Source organism: Zingiber officinale, chromosome 8A, assembly GCF_018446385.1.
Source record: "Zingiber officinale cultivar Zhangliang chromosome 8A, Zo_v1.1, whole genome shotgun sequence".
NCBI lineage: Eukaryota > Viridiplantae > Streptophyta > Magnoliopsida > Zingiberales > Zingiberaceae > Zingiber > Zingiber officinale.
This window is the reverse complement of record NC_056000.1, coordinates 74,858,278-74,884,074: the sequence shown is the minus strand read 5'-3', so window position 1 is coordinate 74,884,074 and position 25,797 is coordinate 74,858,278. Positions and strand designations below refer to the sequence as shown.

The window sequence follows — 25,797 nt, the reverse complement described above, 5'->3', positions numbered from 1 at the left end:
AAGTGAGCTCTGTCCTCACGCCCAACGACCTTTCAGGTCGGCCCCATGCGGGAATCAAAAATCAACCCCTCTGCGAAAATCATAAGCGAGCTCGGTGCCTATACCTGACTACCTTTCTGAGGGATGTGCCTCACATTGAGCGGAGCATTTTCTATAATCAGGTCAGCTACACCTGGCTTTATTTTTTGCAAATTGCAAATATACAGCAAATGCGCAGGGCAAAGGATGCGAGAGGCCATCTGCCCTACTCCTTCAGCGTCGATATTAACTACGAAATCAGGTTTTCCACGTCTACTACAGTTTTTAAGCTTTATATCAGTTTTACTATCCTAAATTCATACATGAAAAGGAATCATGAAACAATTCTGGGCTCTTACATACAGCCCAGTTTCTAAGAAAATACTTGCTAGATGAAAATTGAGCAGGAGAAACTTGGCCAAAAGGGGACGGATGTACAAGCATTGCAGCACAATCCAATAAGAAGGCGATACAGCCAAGGCCACAAGCAGGAACGTCGTATGGCAAAGGAGCCACTGAGACAACTATTCCCCAGGTCGGCTTTGACTCGGGGAAGGAATTGGCCCTGGGGAATGAACACTTCCGCGTGAAGACCTATCGGGAGATTCAGGGGCGTTCACAGCTCGAGCCGCGTAAAGATCTGATGACCGTTTGCTGCTGAGTGATAGTGCGTTGCTTATCCTCGAGGCCCGCGCGGAGGAGGGATAGCTCCTTTTCATGCTCTCGACGCAACTGTTCCTGGAGACCAAGTTGACGCTGCAGGCTAGCCTGGCACTGCTCCTTCCTCGTCTTCTCCACGTCCACGCAGTACTTTGCAAGGCGATACTGGTCTTCCATGGAACGCAGAGCAGCTACCTGGCGATCTCGATCCTGAGACACGCGATTTAGCTCGCGCTCTCTCGAGACAAGTAGCGTGGTGAGTTCGTTTACCAGCATTCGGGAGGGTGGTTGGTCAACTTCCTGAGAAGAGGGAGGAGAATGCGTCGTGTGGGGAAGCGGTTGACGGAACGCGGGTAAGACAGCGTGATAGCACGGAGAAGCGACCTTAAGGCTCCTTATAAAGAGGAGTAGCAGCTAAGTCAAAGCAACTGCGTGGGCGCGGCGCCCCAAGCGGCTGGCGACGCAATAAAGGAGGCATGGTATCCCAAGCGACACGACACAAAGGTTGATGTGAGAGCCTAGGCGACGCGACACAAAAGTTGGTGCGTGACGCAGGAAGCAGAAGCGCGCAGAGATATGCTGAGGTCACAGAGATGTGCTGAGGCAGGAGCACGGAGATATGCTGAGGTCTCAGAGATATGCTGACGTCGTAGAGAGGTGCGAAGGTCTAGTCAGTCAGACTGTCGTCCTCCTTCGACTAGACTTGTGAGGAAGGCTTGTGATACGGTTGGTAATGGAGGGGCCCATGAGGAAAGGGTTGGAAAAGTCAAGGCCATATGGCGGTCAAAAGTCAAGAGGACGTGGTGGTCAATAGTCAAGGTGATGTGGCAGTCAAGGGTCAGGCTGACGGGGCGGTTAAAGGCAAGCAGGGGTGATAGTCAGAGGTTAGGCAGACTGGTCAATCAAGGGGGCAAAGCCGTCGGAAGACGAGGGAAGACGTCAGGCGGAACACAGGTCACGGGTCGGCATCGGCAGGGCTGATCAGAAGCAGCCCAAGCTACAGACCTGCAGTTAAGGGCTAGGAAGTACAAAGCGCAGGATGCAAGTTGGGATCGGCTATGCAGAGGCCAAGAACTGGAAGTATAAGCCAATGGGTCAGAAGCGGCAGAGCTGATCAGAAGCAGCCCGAGCTACAGACCTGCGATTAAGGGCCAGGAAGTACAAAGCGCAGGATGCAAGTCGGGATCGGCTATGCAGAGGTCAAGAACTGGAAGTATAAGCCAATGGGTCGGAAGCGGCAGAGCTGATCAGAAGCAGCCCGGGCTACAGACCTGCGGAGGAGGGCCAGGAAGTACAAAGCGCAGGTTGAAGATCAGCGTAGCTGTGTCTAGACAGCTAGGGCTGCAGGTCTGCGAGTTGGAGGCCTGGACATGCGAACCACAGGTGCAGGCGGGTGCAGGGACACAATGGATCGGAGGAGCTAAGTAATACGATTGTGGAGAATCTCAACGGTCCGTCGAGGAGAGTCATTACATATCAACAATGCGGGCGAAAGCGGAGGTTCCTAAAACAAAAAGATGCCCTCATAACCAGTAGTAGCCTGCCAGTTGCCCCCCACTACAAGACAAAATCCATGTACGAAGACGGAGGTTCCTAAACAGAAAGATGCTTGCGCGATAAATGGCAGCACGACAGGTGTCCAGAACTAGGGGATAAAGTCCAGCGTCTAACGTTTTTTCTGACAGGATGGCAGGCTCCAAAAGCAGGAGGGCATAAAAGGCGAGAAATCCCTCGTATGCAGGTACGCGCACACACTCTGTAGTCACTTTTTTCCACAACTTTTTTCCTTCTTCTTCTCTCTGTTCTTTCTGGGGAAAAAGGATCGGACTTGAGCGTCGGAGGGCCTGATCCGGGGACTTTTTCCCTAGGTTTCGGTCTCTAACGTGAGGGGGGAGATTGTCTGAGTGTGTGCAGGGTCCTGCAGCAGCGTCAGCCACCCGTGGGAGCCGAATCATCTTCTACGACCTCCCATCAACCATCGGGACACCTGGACCAGCCTCCGTCCGACTCAGCCTCCGGACAGGATCACTCATAAAATAATGTCGCTCATTATTTTACAAAATCTCCCATTGATAAGCGACCAATTGCCACCACACATGTTCAGATTATTAAATGTCATGATGTTTCGATTTTTGACTGCTGCGTGAGTAATGCATTCCCATCCCCAAGTTTAGATGAATTTTATTATACTCGTTATATAAGACTCAGTTTCATTTTCTTCCTTCATTGTATTTTCCAATTAGAGAAGCGTAGTCGTCGTGATCAGATCTCAGGATGCTCTTCTTCTTCGCAGTAATATTTTTCCTCGCTCTTTTCTTTGTCCTCAATAAGAACAGGAATTAAAATTTTTATCCGTACAAATGCAAAGTAGAATATTAGTCTTTTTAAATATTAAATTATTATTATATATTTTTTTAGTTTTCGTATGACCTATCCAATTTCAATCTTTGCGTGACAGCGTGAGTGATGGGAATACACCGATTCAAATTTGGACATTAATACATGTAAACTTGTCAAATTTGCAAGATCTGAACCAATGTTGCTTGTAATCTTATTGTGTTAAAATAAATCAATGATTGTGTAGTTTTAGGATGGAGCACCTGACAACGTTATTTCACAGTGCGGACAAATGAAACTCTAGTTTCTAATTCTAGTTCAATATCTTACGAAAAAAAAAAATCCGTTATCTTAACGGTCCTCCTAGTGCCGATCCCATGAATATAAAAAAAGGTATATATAGGTACACAGGCCATATGAATATAATAGGGCAAATCTCGTCCCTAGGGCGTAGCACAACTGGAGGCGCATGATTTCGTGGCTGAGAGATCCAGGGTTCGATCCTCGGGGTGTCATTGTTTGGGGTTAGCGTCTTGACCATGCGCTTTCAACTGTGTACCTATATTTACCTCCCTCCATATCTATGGAATTGATTCTAAGAAAATCGTTGATAATACGACAGTTCCACATTTTTTTTATAATAGGGTAAATCCCAAATCAATATCTTATGAAAAGATTTGATAGAAAAGTGACATATGTTATTGTATTTCTACTTTTAATTATCTTTAGAGAAAAAATTATTTATGAATACTATCTAATAAATTATGCTACTTAAATTAATCGATTCAAATAAAATTTAATGTTTATTTATTTTTTATTATATTTGTATAGGTAATAATCAAATTTTAAAATATCATCAAATTAAAATTATATGGTATAAATGTTTTTTTCTTTTAATTTTAAGTAATTTTATTTTGATAAAATAAGTAGGGACTTCTATTTTATTTTTTATTATTATTTGAATATAAATGTCTGCTAAAAATATGATGTTAAAAAAATATGATTCTAGATATACAAATATATGAAAAAAAATATTTAATCTAAAAAAAGAATGAAAAATCAATTGAATTTTTACTAAAAAATAATACTTTAGAAAAAAAAAGAAATTTGTCAAAAAATTTCTAATGATTATAAATCTAATTCATCAAATATTAATATTAACGAAGAAAATGATGAATTAATAGATCATGAAAATAAAATTTTCAATAATATTGATGAAATTACTATTTAAAATATATATGATACAGTACAATGGAAAAATATAAATATAAATCTAATAGGTTTTTTATTTGAAAAATGTCCAATTAGAGAATTCAATATTTTTTTTTTCCAAATGATGAAAATTCTAAACATTTTTTATGATTCATGACATTCGAAAATTACCAAATGGATAAAAATAGGATAGAAAATGGCTAATATATTCCAAAGAGTTAGATAAAATGTTTTGCTTTAGTTGTAAATTATTTAATCAAAATCAATTACAATTCAATTGATAAACAAAGGGTATCAAGATTGGAAAAATCTTAGTACCAAGCTTAATAGTCATGAAGCAAGCATTAAACATATTATAAATATGAATATTTAGTTTGATATCGAAATGAGATTGCTCAAAATTTAAAGAAAAGATAAATAAGGAAAAATAACATTGGAAGAATGTATTAATAAGAATTATTACTATAATTAAAAATCTTACAAAAAATAATTTAGCATTTCATGATACAACTAAAAAGATTTATCAAGATAATAATGGAAAATGTTTAAGTTTAATTGAAATGATTATAGAATTTGATCATATAATATAAGAACATCTTAAACATATTCAAAATGTTTAAATTCATAATCATTATCTTGGTCATAATATACAAAATGAGTTAATAAATACATTAAGAAAATAAATAAAAAATATTATAATTAAAATAAAATAAAATAAGCAAATACTTTTCAATTATATTTGATTGTACCCCAGATATAAGTTACCAAGAACAAATGTCTCTTATATTTCAACAAGTCCAATCAAAATAGAATAATATTTTATAAAATTTTTAAAAGTAGATGATACATAAGGAAAAAATCTTTTTGATACGCTTATTATTATAATAAAGAAAATTAAACTTGATGTAAATGATATAAGAGGACAAGGATATAATAATGAGACTAATATGAAAGGTAAACAATAAGACATATAAAAGAGATTGTTAGATATAAATTCTAGATCAGCTTTTTATATATCACGCGATTGTCATAGTCTTAATTTAGTGCTATGTGATATGATTAATCCTATCCTAGTGCTATAACATTTTTTGGTCATAATGTATTTACTCATTATTTTCTTCTTCTAAAAAAGATGGAAAATCTTGCAAGACCATGTTTCTAATTTAACTCTTAAATCATTATTACAAACATGTTAGAAAAGTCATCTTGAAAGTGTTAAGGCAGTAAAATATCAAGCTCTATGAATAAGAGAAGCTTTATATAAACTTGCAGAAATAAGTGATGATCCTAAAACAAAAAGTGAAGCAAATTCTTTAGCAACATATGAGTTTGAAAATTTAAAATTTTTATTAGGTATGATTATTTGATATGATATATTATTCACAGTTAATATTATTAGTAAATTTTTACAATATAAAGATATGAACATTGCTATTATATTAGATCAGTTAAAAGGTCTTGTTTTTTTAATGACTATAGAGAAAATAGATTCATATTTGTTGTGATTTCTGCCAAGATTGCAAATGAAATGAATATAGAACCAAAATTTCATAAAAAACATGTAATTAGAACAAACAAATGATTTGATGAGAATAAAATTAATAAGGTGAAACTTTTACATGAAGAATATTTTAAAATTAATTACTTTAATTATATTTAATTATATTATTGATCATGCTATTTCTTTACTTACAAGTAGGTTTGAACAATTTAAAATATATGAAGATAATTTTAATTTTTTATATGACATAGAAAAGTTAAAATTACTAGATGATGCTTTTTTAAAAAATAAAATGTTACAAACAATTTAATATATGACATGTTATTTGATATTTATGGTTTCGATTTATTTTTAGAATTAAAAGTTTTAAAAATAATAAATCCTGAATTAAAATTTTCACTTGAGATATTGAACCTTGTAAAAAAAATTAAATTATTTTCCTAATACATGAATTGCTTATAGAATAACTATACATGTTAGCGTAGCATCAACATAAATAAATTTTTCAAAATTAAAATTAATAAAATCTTATTTATATTCTACAATGTCACAAGAAAGATTAAATAATTTAACAATTTTTTCAATTGAAAAAAAATATTATTAAACTTGAATATAAAATTTTAATTAATATTTTTGCACATAAAAAATCTAGAAAACTATATTTTATATAAAAAAATCTAGTTTTTAAATTTAATATTTTATTTTTTTAAAAAAAATTAAACCCACCATTATCATTATCGATCCAAGTCTAAATGAAAAGAATGAAGAATTTTTTTAAAAAAAAATATTAAAGGCCTAATTTTTTTTGGTTTACATAAGACCTCAAGCCTTGATCGGAACATGCTTAGTGCTTAAATTGTCTGTTGTTGGAATAATATCTTTAGTTGTCCGTCATCAGAAAATCCGGACTTTTAGTGGAATTTGGAGCAGCCATATAAATTTCCACCATGACTATGTCATGAGAGGATTAGAAAAGAGGTGACCTTAAGGAAGTTCTCTCCATTAGATACCCAACTTTAATCGTATATAGACCTCTTGGACTTCCCTGCTAAAATATGATATCCTCACATCCTTATTCATTTCTAACTATTAACATCATTATTTCATTTGATAAAATAATGGCATTATACCACATGTGTTGTATTAATTTTGGTTCAAGTAAAGTAACGTAACAATGAGTGTATTTAGGATTGTAATATAAACTATATTGCTAATTATTTGTAAGATAATTAAATCAAAGCTAAAATACTATAATATGTTGATTCACACACAAATATTGGAAGCAATCTACAATAAGTTGATTCGAAGAGGAATATTAATAGGAAAGACTTTACGTTTCAAAAAAGGAGACGACAACTAGAAATACAACTTGACATTTATATTGACTCAAAACCCTAATTGCTAAATGAAAATATTAAAAATATCCTAAAGACAAAAATATAAAAAGTACTAAAAATAGTAAAAGAATGTTCAGAGCTTCCTAAAAGGTCCTAAATAGTTTTTGAATTCAAAAATTGGTCGATTACGGATTCCACTTGATAACATATTTAGATATCTGGACGTGCTTCGATTCAAATCAAAAAGTATCCGTTCTGAAATTAGAATCAAAAGTTATGATTTTTGAAAATTTACTCTGTCATACCCGCATCATAAGATAATTCAACCGAGGCTAAAATTATCCAAAGTGCTAAAAAGGTTATCCAATTTTGGCTTTAGTTTCTTTTTTTTTTAAACTTAAACTTGATTTGAGCTTAGTTTATTTAGATATTATCGAACTCGAGCTTGTTTGAAGAGTTTATATTTTTAAATTTATTTAGTTGATTAGTTAAATATAATATTATAAAATTATTTATTCATTTTGAGAGTTTTATTTATTTATATATTTATTTTATTTAGATATTTATTAGTGATTATGCTCATCCAAAAAGGTAAACAATAGATTCAACTTATAACCGACAACTAAGAAGTTAAACAATAAGGACGAGTTTTTTTTATAAATATCATTCATGAATATTATTAACCAGTAATTATGATTCGATTAAATTTATTTTCTTTAATGAGACATTTAGCTATCAGATTTATTCATGAATATAAATATTTAATTTATTTATCGTCCTAAATACTCGATAATTTTAAAATTTTAATAGCATTTTAATAAAGAGAATAAAGATTTCATGAAATCAAATTCGTATGGTAGTCGAGAAAGTACCGAGAGATAGACAGAGAATAAGGAAAATAAAGAGCTAGGGCGCAGCGAACGCAATCTGCCAAGTGGGGACGAAATCTAACAACACTGAAAGAAGATCTACCTGGGACCCGCCGCCGCAGACAAGCACCGCGCGCGATCTTTGTGGCGCGACAGCAGCCACCGATCCCGCGTGCCCTTCTCCTCCTCCCTCCCTCCCTCTCCTCTCCTCTCCTCTCCTCAATCTATCAATGACACCACCACCCGTCAGCCCAAACTCCTACTCACTCTTCTCATTCCTCAACATCTAGCTAGCTCTCAATTAAATCCACAACCATTCCCTCGTTACAATCACATTCTGATGGCAACAGAAGGCAGACAAGAGAGAGAGAGAGGGGTACGATCTGAAGCTGGAAGTAAACGCCAGCCAACCAGCCAGCCATCGCTGCACATTCTGAATCACTGTTGAGAGTGACACTTCATCACTACACAACAAGCCTCTCTCTCCCCCTCTTTATTGCGTGATTCTGTGAAATGACAAGTTCAGAAAGTTACACCTCTTATTCGTCCATATATCAGCCAGCAATCACAAAGGCATGCACACTTCACAAGCTTCAAAGTCTATTTCAGTTCAGAAACATCTGCTGATCGATAACTATTGTCTATCGCAGCTTATAAATTAATGTATATATGTATAGAGATCAATAGAAGCCTGCAGGGCCTTTCGGCTCTCCTCCTCCAGTCGTCGCTCCTATCCCCTCGTCCATGTTCACTTGCTGGTCACTGCCTTCTAGGGTTAGCCCGAGATGAATGTGAGGCAAGTGTGCCCACTGCATGCATGCATGAAGACACAGTAGATTATGATGTTTTCATATCTAATTATTATAGTTTCATATGCTATTGATCTCCACCAAGGAACTTGTAATGCAACTAGCTGTTTTATGAGAGGATATAGCATATAGAGTTAATTTGAATGCCCACTTTATATATATATATATCATCACTTCCTTTGTCAATTATAATGATCAGGTTGAACCAATTTGAGGTAGAGTGAAAACACAAGTTCAAAATAATATATATAATATTTAGTGTACATTAACCAAAATCTAGCAATATAATTATACTCACATTCTTTGCTGCAGCACCAAAAGCTTCCTTGTGACTGATATCAGGATTGCTGGCTTTTATCCTTTGTATCTCCTCCCTTAATCGCAAACAACATAGTTAATTATGTTATTTATTTCTCATTTTCCCTTTATTAATTATCAAATAACAAGTTAATGAAAATGTTTGTTATTATATGCGTACCTGATAAACCTGTTATATGCTGAAGGAACACGTTGCCTCTTCTGTGGAGCTGAGAGAAAACACAAAAGTAGGTATGTTAAATGTTTTCTTAATTAGTATCTTGATAAATAGTTATATTAAAAGCTTTGAAATTTACCAAAAAGAAAACACAAAGGTATTACTCATCATATTTTATGTATACAATAATTTAATTGTAATAATATATCATTACATGCTTGACGAGGTTAACTTTTTTATTATTGTATAATTTTTTTCCAATTCAAAGCACTAGTTGAGAAGAAAAGGGGAGTTCAATTATGACTTTCTAAGTCATTTATGGAGTACTATCGACACCAAGGCATTCAAAGGCAACTAACAATTAACATGATGACAAAAGATGAATATATTCATCCCCAACGTCTCCGTCAATCCGTTCTAGGGTCAATACGAAGGAGGTAAATCACGGACGGCTACTACCCTTTGGAATAGTAACTAGCACATAAGGGAGACATTTACCTCGGCTTTGCTGAGATTTGAATCCCAGACCTCATAATAACAACACCTCATGCGCTAGCCACTAAACCCATCCGAGAGGACCAACTAACAGTTATCATGAGCACTTGACAAATGGAGTTATCAAAAGGAAAAATTAGCATTACTATTGAGATGGCTTAAAACATACTAAAAGGCAAGAGTTAGCCAAATAATTTAGGGGATAAACTTCATTAGAAGTTTAGTATAAGAGAGAACCTATAGTAGGTAATCAAAGTTTATTTTAGTTGTATTCTACTCTCATATTCCTTTGCGATGCATGTTATATAATCTAAAGAAAAATGAGCTCATCATCTAAAGGAGTGTGATCTTTGATGATACAAGAAGTTAGAGTTGAGACTCATCTCGTGAACCATCGAAGAGTTCATAAACCAAAGCGAGCAACAACACATTTATACTCTATAACAATTGCCATTAAAGAACCGCAAATTGAAACCTTTCGAAAAAAACAAACATGGTTGCAAAATTCGTTAACCGATGTTCTAACATAGATATATCTTAGACATTATATTCTCTTTTTTAGCTTGGATTAGAGAAAAATCGGGTGCTTACGATGCAAGGTTATAATCTGTCGATCATCATGTAGTGAGTACATCAAAGAACTCGTGTCATATTTGGAGGATGAGGCAAGATCTATCCTACTACTTTGAGACCCCAAGTTCTGCACTTCAACCAAACAAAAAACTTGTTAATTATTTACAATCGTCAATACAAAATTACGACGAGCATAATAGGATCAGAAATCTTTTATGTATAAAAAAGACAAAACAAAAAAATTCTAACATAAATCTAGTGTCTGAATTTGTTCTTTCTTCAGTACAAACACCTTATGTTCTCTTTTGTTGTTCTTATCCCTTTCTCTCTCGAACAGAATTAAGCAACAATGGTAGCTAGTAACTTTCATCTAAGTTTTCTGAACTTTATATATATAATATGAAGTTTTTAGGATGCAAATAATTAATTAACCTGCAGTTGCTGATCAAGAGGGAAAGCTTGAGAGAAAGCTCCCATGTTGACATACAGGAGATTAGCACAATGGCCACATCGCACTGTCACAAGGTGGAACAAGCTGTTTCTAGGAACACTAACCTGCATAAACATCAACATATATACAAAACATGATCAAGCATTTATTAAGTTTCTGAACATGTGACTCTATCAGTAATTAGAGCATGGCACAAAGTGGCACTATTTGAATGATTCTGAACTCTCTTCTTCACTGTTTGCTCTTGAGAGCTCATTCCATAGAATGGAGGAGAAATCCTCATAAAAAAGAAAGAAAGAAAGAAAGAAAGCAAAGCTGCTTCTGAGAGCAGTAAAGCTTGAGTTGAATGCTTCATGCCATTTTATCACTTTCTTTTCACAAGTCTGACACTTGTTTCTGACTTCTTCAGGGTGAGTGAAAGCTAGTAAAGATCCACCACTGACCAGGTATATAAGAAAATGGTAAAATAATTCATCTTGCTTCTTCAAAACCACTTAGGCTTAATGGGAAAATAAATAATTAACTAGTTATAAACAAAATCGATATATTTGAGGAACTAGATTTTTTTTTTCACAAGTACATTTAACAGATTAAAGAACCATAATATAATCTCCAGCAGAATTTAATTAGAAGCTAACAATGTGATCAAATTCCATGACTTTTTACGGCCCTTAAAATTAAATCAACAGATCATCAGAAGTAGTACATATATCCTTAATTAATTTGTTATCAGTGTGCACAATCAGATCTTCAAAACATGATAGATTAGGGTTCCATCCATGTAAATATTATTTTTTCTTCTTCTGCATATTCTTTCAAAGAAGGAATTAATGTTTTGATGAACTGAATTGTTTGTCAAAGAGATCTTTCGAGTTGTTTACCTTCTACCATCCACCTGTTCATCTAAAATTCCATTTGATCAAAGGGCATCAGAGAGAAAGAAGAAGAAGAAGAAGAAGATATAGAGGGAATACCGCAAGGATTGTGTTGCACAAGTTGCACTGGAGATAGCAAACCTGCTCAGGAACAATCTGTGTCGCCATCGATCTCTAGAAGGGCTGCAGAGGGGCTATCTACATGTACAAAGGGTGGAAGATCATGGAACAGGTGCAAGTTTATGTATGCCTAGCTGAGATATCTGTGTATTATGTAGTAGGAGCTTCAATTTCTACTTCTCTTCTCTTCTCTTCTCTTCTCTTCTTCTCGTTGTTTCTATCTTTTGTTTGTCCTTGCTATATAATTCTAATCTTTTGCATTAATTGGATGGAGAAACAAATGGGGAATAAGGTTGTGTGGTGTAATTGAGAGAGAGAGAGAGGAGAAGGACAGGGTGTGGGATGAAGGCCGGAGGTGGTGGGGGAAAAGGTTACGGCTGAATGAATGAATGAGTGGGTGGAAGTCTCTCTCCCCAAATTAATTATATAACTCTTCACATGTTTTGCCTAACCTCTTTTTTTCTCAATATCTTTTAATTTCTTAAGACCTAAACAAAGAGCACAGTGACACCATAAATTATCTACTACATATATTGAACATAAGTCGAAATTATGATCATTAAATTGTTGAAAATGTGAATGAAAATCGATAAAAAAAATGGCTCTAATGGCAAGGAGTAGGGCTGTAAATGAATCAAGCGTTCGTGAATAAATTTAGTGTTCGACTTGATAAGAGCTTATTTATATTCGTTCAATATATATAAAATTAATTAAACAAACAAGCTTGAACAATTCGTTAAGTTAAACAAACAAGCTTGAACATATATATATTTAGCTCGTTAACGTTCATGAACAACGTTCGTGAACAACGTTTATGAATAATGTTCGTGAACAACATCTATGAACAATGTTCATGAACCATATTCATTAATAAAACTCTTATCAATATGCTAAATAAATAATAAAATAAATAAATAAATTTAAATTATCAAGCTCAATAATCAATCAAACAACTAAAAGTTTCAAATAATCAAACAAGTTTGAATTGAGAGTTTGATAACATCTAAACGAACCAAGCTCGAACCAAGCTCAAGTCAAGCTCGAACCAAGCTCAATCCAAGCTTGAATTAAGAGCTTGATAACATTTAAATGAACCAAGCTCAAGCCAAGTTTCAAACAAACTCAAGCTCATAAAAAATAAACCAAGTCAAGCTTGAACACTCATTTCAAAAGCTTGGTTCATTTTAAACTTGGCTCGGCTCGGCTTGGTTATCTTATCAAACAAGTTTGAACACCCTAAATCTCGACTCGGCTTGATTTATTTACAACCCTAGTAAGGAGGAATAGTCTCATGTTAAAAAAAAAAGTCAAGGCAAGTGGTTTGGTTGGTTATTATTGGATGAGAGACTCTTTCTTGTACGTGTATACTACAAGGGGTGCAAATTTAATTAGAACTCAATTTGATCTATGATTAATTGACTCGTGTATGAGTACAATCAATTTCATATTCACTAATTTACTTGCAATGTTCAAGTGTGGAATTGAGTTCACTATGAGAGCATTCACATTGAAAGAATTAATGGAATATTATTGTTGGGATGTATACTGTAAGCCTAGCTTTTGTTTGAACATATGTTTTGAAATATTTTGAAATGAGAATCACTTTAGTCAAATGTTTGTATTTTATATTTATATATATGTCAATGCAATCGTCTATTTAATTTATGTTGTAGATAACATGGTGTGTGGTGCCACACAGAAGATCATATTCGGTTCCTTATAAATTATAAATAGTAGCTCACAACCAAGATGGATTGGGACAAACCATTGGAACAGTTGTATTGTAATTTGATATTAGTCTGCCTTGACTATAAAATTACACTAGTACACTATGTGTGTATTGAGCAGGACCGTTTGAGGTTGCTTGATTTATATTGACTACATAAAAAAACATAACCTCTGTTATTATGGATGTGCGCCCTCTTAATCCCTATATAATAACAAGCATGTATACTTAGTATTTATTTCTTTATCTTATCAATGGGTGAGATTTATTCGTTAAATCAATAGGCCCGATGAGTTAGGAAATAGTATTGTTTAAATGGTGTGTTATTGATTATAGAAGGAATCCGTGTCCTAATTATTTAGGTTGATGATGTCCCCTTGAGGAGCTTATAAGGATTATCATATAAACCTTGCAGGTGGACTTAGTCCGGCATGATAATAAAGTTGAATGGTACTACTATTGGAATCAGATGTTAATTAATTGAGTTTTCAGTAACTCATTTAATTAACGGACATACGATATCTTAAACACAGGGAGATTAACGCACTCATGATAAGAAGGAGCCTATATTGTAATATGGGATTGGTGCGGTAGTTCAATAATAATCCTTTAGTGGTATGGGTTATTATTGATGGATTTGAGTTTAGTGTTCGGGCCGAACCCAGAAAGCCTAAACCCATCAAGAGTCCTAAACCAATTCCTCCTCCTGTTGTAGCCTCTATATAAAACCTCGCATCCACCCATCCATATTGTTAAGGTTTTGGTTTTCGGCGCCACCTCTTCCTCCTAGGGCTGACGCCACACCTCTCCTCCTAGGGTCGGCGCCACTCCTCTTCTCCTTGGTGGCTGGCGCCTCTTAACTTCTCCTTGGTGGCCAGCACCTCCTCTTCTCCTTGGTGGACGATGCCTCTTCTTCTCCTTGGTGGCTGGCAGCTTGGAAAATAAGAAGAAGAGTAGAAGGTGCCTCATCCTAGAGCTTCTCTTGGTGGTCGGAGATTTGGAAACAACGAATGGAAGGGTGTTTGTTATCTTAGTAGATCGTCACCCACACGACGTTCAAGAAGAGGAGAGGAATACAGCAGAAGATCAAGAGGTCTTTAGTTACAAAGGAAAGGTACAACTAGTTCATTAATTCCACTACGTAATTAGTTTAGTTTTCTTTGTATTGATTTTGAATACCAACACAAGAGGCCAGCGATCTTGTACTTCGATCAAGGTGTGTTTTGATCCGTCAAGAACTTGCTTGATTGATCAAACACATGTCTGATCGAACATGCGGGTTGCTAGGAAAAGTTCTATACTTGTACAATTTTTGTAGAGGGAAATTGAAACAGAACAGAATTCCAGCACCTTCAAGTGGTATCAGAGCGAGTTTTCAGACTCTGTGTGATTGGTTTTTCGATTAAATTATGCACTGATCATATATAAGTTTAGGCAATATAATAGTAGGATGTGCTAGAAAGATTAACTTTGTGGTTGCAGGCATCTTAGATCCAACTATTTTGGCTTTGTGTGTTTGTATATGATTTGAACCCTCGGGCATGTCGAGGTTGTGATGTGTGTGCATGATTGTAATAATTAAATACGACCGGTTGTCATATTAATTTTTACATTTTGTTCGATCTAGATTACATGTAAATTTCTTTGTGAAATATAGGATCGCTAAATGCAAATTTTTATTTCTTTTATTGTGGTTTGTATCCTTGCTATATATGGTGCTATTTTGAGGATCAGAGGCATGGTGAAGAATGAAGCGAGATAGATGCGACGGCTTGATTCATTGGCGGCATATTGGAGGACAGTGATGGATGAGACCATAATAGTTGGAAATTTTATTTTCATATTTATTGCCTTTATATGCTATTTTTATGTGTTGTGATGTGTGTGCATGTTAAAATTTCTCAATTTAAATAACTAAGTAAGAGAGGGATTATTTAAATAAATTCCACGATCTCCATTACTTGTTTATAAGTGATGCATTCAAACTTGCACGTTGGCTTTAAGTGCCTTCCTCCATATCGGATGAGTTTGTTTCCGGATCACTAGATCAAACTTCCTCTATGGATGATTATAGGAAATTATTTAGGTATGTGTGATCTTCTCCATCTTAAGGGGCACAATCCTAATTAATGGACTAAGTATCAAGTAGTGATATATACTTAGGCGCATTTAATAGTATCCTCCCCATCAGAGTCACTACTATTATTTGCGTGACCGAAGATAAACCAACTATTAATTTTATTTGTCATAAAGTTAGGTTGACAAGATAATAAAATTAATGGGTAAAACCTCCTCTTACAAATGTTTGAATTAGTATACGTCCATACTATCGTGGCATACGAAATTCATGGTGTTTTGAGGTGTTGGTGAATTTAAATTATATTGTTTGAGGAATCAATATTATTTTAAATTCTAAAGTTTTGACCAAATATTTTATTTTGTGATTCTCAGGATTTCAAAATGGATTTCAATCATCTTGCTATTATTTTAAAAGGAAACAAACTTACTGGTCCAAATTATATTGATTAGAAATGGAACTTGGGCATTATCTTAACTGTTGAAGAATATAAGTTCGTACTTCTTGAGGTCTGTCCTAGTGTGCCTGATAAAGATGTTGGAGTGTATACTAAAAGCCTAGCTTTTGTAAACATTTATTTTTGAAATAAAAGAATCACATTGGTCAATATTTGCACTTATTTGTTAAATATAATTGTTCAATTAATTTATATAGTAGATAACATGGAGTGTGGTGTCACACTCAGAAGATCATGTTGTCAGTTCTCTATAAATTATAAACAGTTGCTCACGACTAAGATGGAAAGGAACAAACCATCAGAATAATCGTAGTGTAATTAAGTATTAGTTTATCTTAACTAATAAATTACACTGATACACTTTAAGTGTATTGAGTAGGATCATTTAGGTAAGTTCTTTTTGTACTGACTTTATAAAAGAACTAGACCTTAGTTATTATGGAAGTGTGTGCTCTTAATCCTAATATAATAACAAGCACATATATTTAGTATTTATTTCTTTGATTTATCAATGGGTGAGGTTTAGGTCGATAAATCAATATGCCCGATAAGTTGGGAAATGATATTACTTATAGTGTGTGTTGTTGATTATAGAAGGAATCTGTGTCCTAGTTATCTAGGTTGAGAATGTCCCCAAGAGGAGCTCATAAGGATTGTCATGTTAAACCCTGCAGGTGGACTTAGTCCGACATGACAATGAAGTTGAGTGGTACTACTCTTGGAGCTAGATATTAATTAAGTGAGTTGTCAGAAACTTACTTAATTAGTGGACGCCCATAATCTTAAACACAGGGAGACTAACACACTCATGATAAGAAGGAGCCCATAATATAATTTGGGTTTGGTGCGGTAGTACGATAATAACTCTCTAGTGGAATGAGTTATTATCGATGAACTTGAGTTGTGTGTTCGGGACGAGCACGGGATACTCAAGCTCATCGAAAGGCCAAAACCAATTTCTCCTCTAGGTCCCTGTCGTAGCCTCATTATAGCCTCAAGTCCATCCAAATGTAAGGCTCTTCTTGGTGTCCAAGAAGGAGGTCGGACCATTGCTTGGTGACCAAGCAATGGCCGGCCACATCCTCTTATAGGGGTCGGCCCTATTGCTTGGTGACCAAGCTTGTAGGGGCCGACCAATATTAATTCAAATAGGAGGGTTGTTTTGAATTTTTAAAATCTTCTCTTTGTAGAAAACTATAAGTTTTAAAAGAGAGATTTTAATTTTTTAAAAAACTTTCCTTATTTGAATTTGATCACATGTTTTAATAGAGAGTTTTAAAAGTTTTAAAACTTTCCTTTTTTAACCATCCTCATGGTTTAAAAAAAGGAGATAAGTTTTAAAATTAAAATTTTCTATCATCATGTTAAAAAAAAGAAATTTTATAAGAGAGTTTTTAAATTTTAAAACATGGTTTTAATTTTTAGAAACTTTTCTTTTTTAACTCCTACTTTAGGAAAGAGAGCTTGTAAAATTTTATAAGAGTTTTTTTTTGTAAAATTTTATATAAAAAAAAAATTCCTTTTTCCTCTTGATAAGGTGGCCGGCCACCTTGCTTGGTGCCCAAGCAAGGGGTCAGCCATAATAAAAAATATAAAATCATCATAAAAATTAATTTTGGTGATTGATTCAATCAAGAGGAAAGAAAAGGAAAAATTAAAAGGGAAAAGGAAAAACTCTTGGATGATTTTATTTTTGTAAAAAGTTTTTCCTCATTTGCCTTGGGCAAGTAATATAAAAGAACGGGTGAGGGGGCTTCATGAGAAACAACTCTTATTCTCTTGCTTGGAGATCTTTTGGTGGCCGACCCTTTCCCTTCTCCCTTTCCCTTTGCTCTCTTCTCCTTAGTGGTGGTAGTGGCCGGATTTTAGAAGAAGAGGAGAAAGCTTTTGGGTGGTGTTCATCTTGGAGGATCGTCGCCCACACGACGTCCAAGGCGAGGCGAGGAATACGGCAGAAGATCTCGAGGTCATTAGCTTACAAAGAGAAGGTATAACTAGTAATTTTCTTCCGCATCATACTAGTTATTTTCTTTGTAAGAATTCTAAATACAAGAGGCAATTAGATCTAATTTATCGAATTTATTTTTTGAGTTTGTGTTTTCTTCTTTTTCGAATTTGTGATTCGATTGTTCTTTTTGGTTAACCTAGAGTTATTTAAGGAAATAAATATTAGCTTTCCTGAAAAGGCTTTGCTTAGGCGGTGGTGGTTGCTCCCATATCCAAGAAGGACATGTGCCTCGCCTTGCAGTCCTGGAAGCCAATTTTGAAAATTAATATTTATGGAATTAATAACTTAGGTAGATTTGAATCAATAGTGTTAAGTTCCGCTTGCGATTCAAATCTAAACCATTAAGAACAGATAAGTTAAATTTGGAATCAATGATGTTAAGTTCCGTCTGTGATTCCTAATTTAACTTCTAAAGAACACAATAGGTTATTTAAGGAAAGATTCGATACTTGTACAAAAATTTTTGTATAGTGGAACCGGTACGTTTTCCTAGGACTAACCAACAAAAGATTCCAGTGAAGAGAAGATAGAGAGACATAGGAAATGGGTCAAGGCAGATGAGATGGCGCGGTGTTAGATTTTGGCTTCTATGTCAAATGTGCTGCAACATCAGCATAAGGTTATACCCATTGCCTATGACATGATGCTCAATCTCAAGGAACTCTTCGGACACCAGAATCGGGTTGCCAGGCAGGAGGTCATGAGAAACTTAATGACAACCACCATGACTGAGGGGATACCCCTAAGGGATCATATGCTCAAGATGATGGCTCATTTGAATGAAATGGAAGTCCTTGGAGCTGAAATCGATGGGGAAACCCAGGTCGATATCATTCTCCAAACGCTACCCAAGAGTTTTAAGCAGTTCTGCCTGAACTACAACATGAACAAAAGGGTTTATTCGTTAGCGGAACTTATGATAGAACTCCAAGCGACAGAAGGGATATTCCGTCAAAATTCTTAAGTTCACATTGCTGAAAATGTTTCTGCCTCTAAGCCGCAAGGCGGAAAGAAGAAGAAGAAACAAGTTGGCTCGGCAAAGAAAGTGATTTGACCTCAAGAGACTGGGTCGCAGGCAGGTGTGAAGAAGCTGAAAGGCAAGTGTTTTACATGCAAGTAGTCTGGACATTGAAAGGTGGACTGTCCTCGCAGAAAAGAGAACAATAAATGTTTATCTTATTCATTAGTTGTTGAAATATGTTTAGCGGTGTTATCTATCGGTACCTGGTGTGTAGATACGGGAGCCACTGATCATGTATGCAATTCATTACAGGGGTTCCAGGAAACTAGACGACTACATGAAGGGGAGATCATCGTCTACATGGGCAATGCTACGAGAGTGGCGGTTGTTGCAGTGGGAGATGTTTATTTATCTTTTGATAGGAATAAAATTTTGATTTTGAAAAATTGTCTTTATGTACCATGTTTTAGAAAGAACATAATTTCAGTTTCTAAATTATTTATGGATGGATATTCTGTTTCTTTTGATAACAAAGTGGTTGTTAAGAAAAATAGGGTGGTTATCTGTTTTGATGCGTTAGTTGGTAATTTGTATACTCTTAATCCAATAACTCCCACGATGCAACAAATGGAAATTAATAACACATCTTCTAATTCTAATAAGAGAAAGCAACATTTGGAAATGAACCAAACATATCTTTGGCATCTAAGGTTGGGTCATATTAACTTGAGTAGGATTCAAAGGTTAATAGCCGATGGATCTTTGGGTTTCATTGGTAGTGGAAAACTTTCTGACCTGCGAGTCTTGCTTGGAAGGAAAAATGACCAAGAGACCTTTTAAGGCAAAGGGGTATAGAGCTAAAGAAGTATTGAAATTAGTTCATTCTGATTTGTGTGGGCCTATGACTATCCAAGAAAGAGGTGGTTTCGAATATTTTGTCTCTTTTATAGACAACTATTCGAGATATAGGTACATTTACTTGATGCATTGAAAGTCTGAGTGCTTTGATAAGTTCAAAGAGTACAAGGTTGATGTGGAGAAACATCATGGTAAAAGTATCAAGACACTACGGTTTGATCGTGGTGGCGAGTACTTCTTAGGAGAGTTTAAGAGTTACTTATCAGAGGCCCGGGATTTAATCCCAACTGTCTGCACCTGATACACCCCAATAGAATGGTGTGACAGAACAAAGGAATAGGACTCTTATGAAAATTGTTAGATCAATGATAAGTTATTCAGAATTACCAAATTTATTTTGGGGATATGCTCTGGAAATGACAGTGTACATTCTGAATTTGGTACCTTCTAAGTCAGTACCCTCTACTCCCACATAATTGTGGAATGAGCGTAAACCTAGTCTGAAGCACATTCGGATTTGAGGTAGTCCAGCACATGTGCTGAAGGGAGACGCTGATAAGTTGGAATCACATACAGAAGTTCGCTTGTTCATGGGATATCCTAGAGGAACAAAAGATGGTTTGTTTTATAGTCCTAAAGATCAGAAGGTCATTATTAGCACTAATACCCGATTTTTAGAAGATGGCTATGTAATGAACCACAAGCCCATGAGTAAAATTGTTCTTGAGAAAATAAGAGATGACACTTCTACTTTAGTACCAACGGTACAAGATGAGATACCACAAGTAACTACAACACGTGTCACAAATGATGCACAATTACAGGTAGTGCCTCATCATAGTGGGATGATTATTAGACAACCTGATAGATTCATATTTTTGGGAGAGCCTTCGGACTTGATCCCTAGTGAACATGAAGCTGATTCCTGGACATATGATGAAACACTCCAAGATAAAGATGCAACATCTTGGCAAAGTGCAATGAACTCTGAAAAAAAATCTATGCATTCTAACCAGGTCTGGGAGCTTGTAGAACCACCAAATGGTGTAAAAGCCATTGGATATAAATGGGTCTACAAAAGAAAAAGAGAAACAGATGGGAAGGTGGAAACTTTTAAAGCGTGGCTTGTTGCTAAGGGGTATACTCAGAAAGAGGGAATTGATTATGAGGAAACTTTTTCACCGGTAGTCATGCTTAAGTCTATCCGGATTCTTTTATCTATTGCTACTCATATGGATTATGAGGTTTGGCAAATGGATGTCAAGACAGCTTTCCTTAACAGAAATCTTGAAGAAATGTCACACCCCGGAGGAGTCCCTGTCCGAAGAAATTTCGGCAGCATCTCCCCTGTACGGCGGACAATCTGAAACTTTCTACAATCACCATATACCTCAGCCACATGCGGCTGGAATAATAACAATAATACTAATAATATAACAACACAAACAACCACGCAGTTTATATAAATTTCAGCCTCTGGCTGACACAACCACGTAGTTTAATAATAATCAAACTGAACATTAGTACGATGACTCGAAAACAACTCTACTCAACTACACTCATAAAGCTCAAATCCGACGATAAGATCAACTTACCTCTTCTGCCGTCTAGGCAGGCATGTAGTAAAACAAATTCAAATTCAAACCCATCGATAAGTAAAACAATCCATACACAAGATCCAAGCATCAAAACGTAACAAGTCTAAATACATTATAATAAAGAAAACCACAAGATCAACGCTCATCCTCGTGGATTGCATGGGACTAGCGACTGGAACTCTCTCCAACAGCCTCAACCTGAAAATAGTAAATATCCACGGGGTGAGTCAACTCCTCAGCGGGTAACAACTGATATACATAGTAAGGAAATAACATCTAGCACTAATCATGCGTACAGTCTCCTGACGTAATAAAGGTAAATGCAAACTGCAGTAAACAGGAGAAAACTGTACTAACCAGGACCTGGTACAAGGATAAACAGTCCGAGAGGTATAGAAATCTTGTATGCATGTCAAGCATGACATCCAACCAATATGCAGCAAATAAATGCAGCAAACACAATCACAAGAAATAAATGCATCAATGTGTATGATGTCAATGATGCGTCCTGGTCACCCCTGACACTAGTCAACCATCTCACACATAATAGTGAGACAGAGTGGGTAGGGCTGTGACAACCGTGCACTCTGTCGTCACTGCTCCTGATGAGTGACCGAGTGGACGGAATGTTGTCGGAGTACATCTATCCTCCTACCCCAAATCATAAATGGGGGAACGCAATGCTCTCAACTCCCGGTACATGATGACGGGGAGGAATCTCTGCCGGCTACCACGCTGCATCACACTACCCATGAGCGAACCAACGAAGCCAAACAGAGTCCCTGCTGCAACACACTCTGCCTGAATCAACCACTAACCCATGAGTGATGGTGTGCGCAGATCCATGTAACTGGCGATGTGCTCAACAATAATGGAGCGGACTATCGCACAGCATGCAATCATGCAAATGGTGCATGTCAACAACCACAAAATATCCTGAACTAATCCATATACATACATAAGGTGCACCATAAGTCAATGAATCAAACAACGATACACAGATCAGATAAGGTATACAACCTAGGTCCTGAACATGGTAAAGCATGGTATGTCACTACCCCCTATAAGCATGTATAAGCAGGTAAAGAATACATGAAATGCAAAACAAGAAATCAACCAAGCATGTAATAAGTATTGGGTAGTGACTAACCGAAACAAATGAGAAACATAATTATTGTAATTTGTTAAAATCACTACTATGTATATCAAACGACATAAAGTCATAAGTACCCGCCTCCAATAGAAATGTCCAAATCCGACATCGAGATACTCGTCTCACGTCAAAGTCCTATGGTAAATCGTACAATTTAGCTAATTTAATTATAAACAAATAGCTAAACAAATTCCTAATCCACCGACCATCTAGGGTTAGCTTCTTAAACCCTAATTACACATTAGATTTTAAATCAACCAAATCTCACCTAATATATACATTTTTTTTTAGCATATACCCAATGAAATAGCTAAATAAAAATTCCTAACATAAAATAGGACAAACCCAAATAAACCCATAACATAACCCAATTCCATTTACTCATAACAACTTAGATTTAAATAAATTTTTATACTCTTCATTTCTTATCCTTTCCTAGCTCCAATTTTGTGTACGCTGTAAACAAAGAAATGACTTCCTCTACATCTTACCTCAAATCACAGCCAGGGATATTGCTGGAAATTGTGGCCGAAAATCACAGCGGCTGTTGGGGACACCTGCTGTCGTTCACCTATGTGGCAACCAGGACAAATTCTTATACCGTGACTAGATCCGAAGCAAGGAAGAACATGAACTGGAAATCAATAACCGAAATCATACCACAACCCTAATTCCACACCACACATCGACTAGGGCTTCCTGTGGCCGGCGGTGGCGTTGGGTCGGGTGCCGACACAGAGAATCGGTCATGAACACAAACTAGGGCAGAGGAAGAAAGGGCGCTGCGTGGTGATCGGCGCTAGGCACCGGGGGGTGCGGCGCTGCTCCGTGCGTCGCCGGCGGCTAGGGCGCAGGGACAGCGTCGCTGTGGTGGCGGCAGAGGAGGTCTTCGGGCAGTGGCGAGAAGGTTGTCGAAGGAGGAAGACAGTGGCGTGAGAGGGAAGATGCAAAACCCTTGGTCGAGTGGTTTTGTACGCGGAGAGGGGAGAAACTACCGTGACCCGGTTAGGGCACTTCGGCGTCGGCACGCGCGGGGGAGGAGTCGGGCACGGGGGGAAGAATAAGAGAAAAAGAAAAAGAAAAAGAAAAGAAAAAGGGAAAAGGAAATAAAACTTTTCCTCATTAAAACAGGGTGGCCTAAACATGCTTTTTCCCGGCCCGTAAACTCGTTCGTACGAGCTCCGAAAAATTCCTGAAAAATTTCTAAAAATTCTGAAAATTTTCCTTATTAATTTTCTCCTATTTTCGGTATTTTACAAGAAAACATCTATATGAAGCAACCAGAGGGATTCATTGCAAAAGGCAAAGAACATCTTGTATGTAAACTCTATCGGTTCATTTATGGAATGAAGCAAACTTCGAGATCTTGGAACATCCGGTTTGATGAAGTGATCCAATCTCATAGATTCATTCAGTGCCCGGATAAGTCTTGTGTATATAAGAAAAGTGACGAAAATGTGGTGGTATTTCTTGTACTATACGTAGATCACATTTTGCTCATTGACAACAATGTCAAAGTGTTGTCAGATGTAAGGGTATGGATGTCCAAGCAGTTTGATATGAAGTACTTGGGAGAATATGGACATATTCTTGGGATCAAAGTAATAAGGGATCGCAAAAAAAAGATGTTATGCTTATCCCAAGCTTCATACATCGATACTATCCTTGCTCATTTTAGTATGCAAAACTCCAAGAAAGGTTTCTTACCTTTTCGGCATGGAGTACCTTTATCTAAAGATATGTGTCCTAAGACACCAAAGGAAATAGAGGAGATGAAGGCAGTTCCTTATGTTTCGGTTGTAGGAAGCCTAATGTATGCGATGCTATGTACGAGATTGGATATCTGTTTTGTTGGTTGCTACTCGAAAAACCTAATGGTTCCTTTGTACAAAAATTTGTACAAGATCTGAACCTTTCATAGCTACCATGTGTTCTTTTATATTAAACTTGGATTGCCTGCGGAACATAACACGTTTGATCCCAAGTTTAACTTATATATTCTTTTAGGTTTAGATTTGGATCTCCTGCGGAACTTAACATGTTCAATCCAAATCACCTAGGTCACAAAGTTGATTAAATATTAATTTTCAAATTTGGCTTCCAGGACTGCATGGCGAGGCACATGGCCTTCTTGGATATGGGAGCAACCACCACCGCCTAGATAAAGCCTCTTAAGGAAAGTTAATATTTAATTTCCTTAAATGACTCTAGGTTAACCAAAAAGAATAATCGAAGCACAAGTTCGAAAAGAAAACAAAAGAACACAACATCGAAAACTAATTCGAAATCTAGAATCACATGCCTCTTGTATTTGGTATTTTTACAAAGAAATAAAACTAGTATGATGCGAAAAATAATTACTAGTTATACCTTTCTTTGTGAACTTTCAATGACCTCTTGATCTTCTACCGTATTCCTCTTCTAACCTCGGACATTGTGTGGTCAATGATCTTCCGAGATGAGAACCACTAAGGCACCTTCTTCCTCCTTCCTTCAAGTTTCGGCCAAGCAAAAACATCCAAAGGATGAAGAGCTTTTTCCACCAACCAAGCTCCAAGGGATGCAAGAAACAAGCCTCCTTTCTCTCCTTTTCTCCAACCTAGATCCGGCCACTTCTATGTCTCCAAGAGGTGATGAAGTCTTGACCACAAGAAGGAGAAGAGAGAAGGGGAAGGGGAAACTCTAGGGGCCGGCCACACCTAGGAAGAAAAGAGAGGAAGAAAAGAATAGAGTCGTTCCACATGAAGGCACCTCTACCCCCTCTTTTATAATCCTTGGTCTTGGCAAATAAGGAAATTTAAATAAAAATTTCCTTAATTCCTTTGCCATGAAAAAAAAATTATTTTAATTAAAACAATTTACTTTTTTCAATTACAATGGCCGGCCACCTCTTTCCTCAAAATAAGGAGAGTTTTAATTAAAATAAAAATTAAAACTTCCTAATTTGTTTCTAGAAATTTATAAAAATTTCTCCAATAATTTTAATCCCTTCATGATTGGTTAATAAAAAGGAAATTTTATAAATTAAAATCTTTCTTTTAAACATGTGGATAATTTTCAAAAAGGAAAGTTATCTCTAAAAATTAAAGTCTCCTTTCAATCTACAAATAAGGAAAGATATTAAATCTTTTCTTAATCTTTTGTAGAAACTAATAAAAGAGAGTTTTTAATTTTTTAAACTTTCTTTTAAATCATGAATATGATTAAAAGGAAAGTTTTTACCAAAA

At 36.1% G+C, this 25,797-nt stretch overlaps 1 protein-coding gene across 1 annotated transcript; it reads right to left on the bottom strand.

Annotated features, from left to right (window-relative positions):
- Nucleotides 1-8,399: 8,399 nt before the first annotated feature.
- On the bottom strand, nucleotides 8,400-12,109 carry LOC122011697 (protein YABBY 2-like). Its single transcript, XM_042568063.1, has 6 exons — nucleotides 11,712-12,109; nucleotides 10,719-10,841; nucleotides 10,305-10,413; nucleotides 9,222-9,270; nucleotides 9,042-9,117; nucleotides 8,400-8,743 (listed from the first exon to the last, which is right to left on the bottom strand). Exons 1-6 carry the CDS (start codon nucleotides 11,778-11,780, stop codon nucleotides 8,615-8,617), a joined length of 555 nt encoding a protein of 184 aa, XP_042423997.1. The 5' UTR covers nucleotides 11,781-12,109; the 3' UTR covers nucleotides 8,400-8,614.
- Nucleotides 12,110-25,797: the final 13,688 nt, after the last annotated feature.

Coding starts and splice junctions, on each gene's coding strand:
- LOC122011697 (XM_042568063.1), bottom strand. CDS start 11,780: ATGGCGACACAGATTGTTCCTGAGCAGGTTTGCTATCTCCAGTGCAAC. Junction 10,414..10,718: donor CTCTTGATCAGCAACTGCAG/GTTAATTAATTA, acceptor GTTGAAGTGCAG/AACTTGGGGTCTCAAAGTAG. Junction 8,744..9,041: donor TTGGTGCTGCAGCAAAGAAT/GTGAGTATAATT, acceptor GCATGCATGCAG/TGGGCACACTTGCCTCACAT.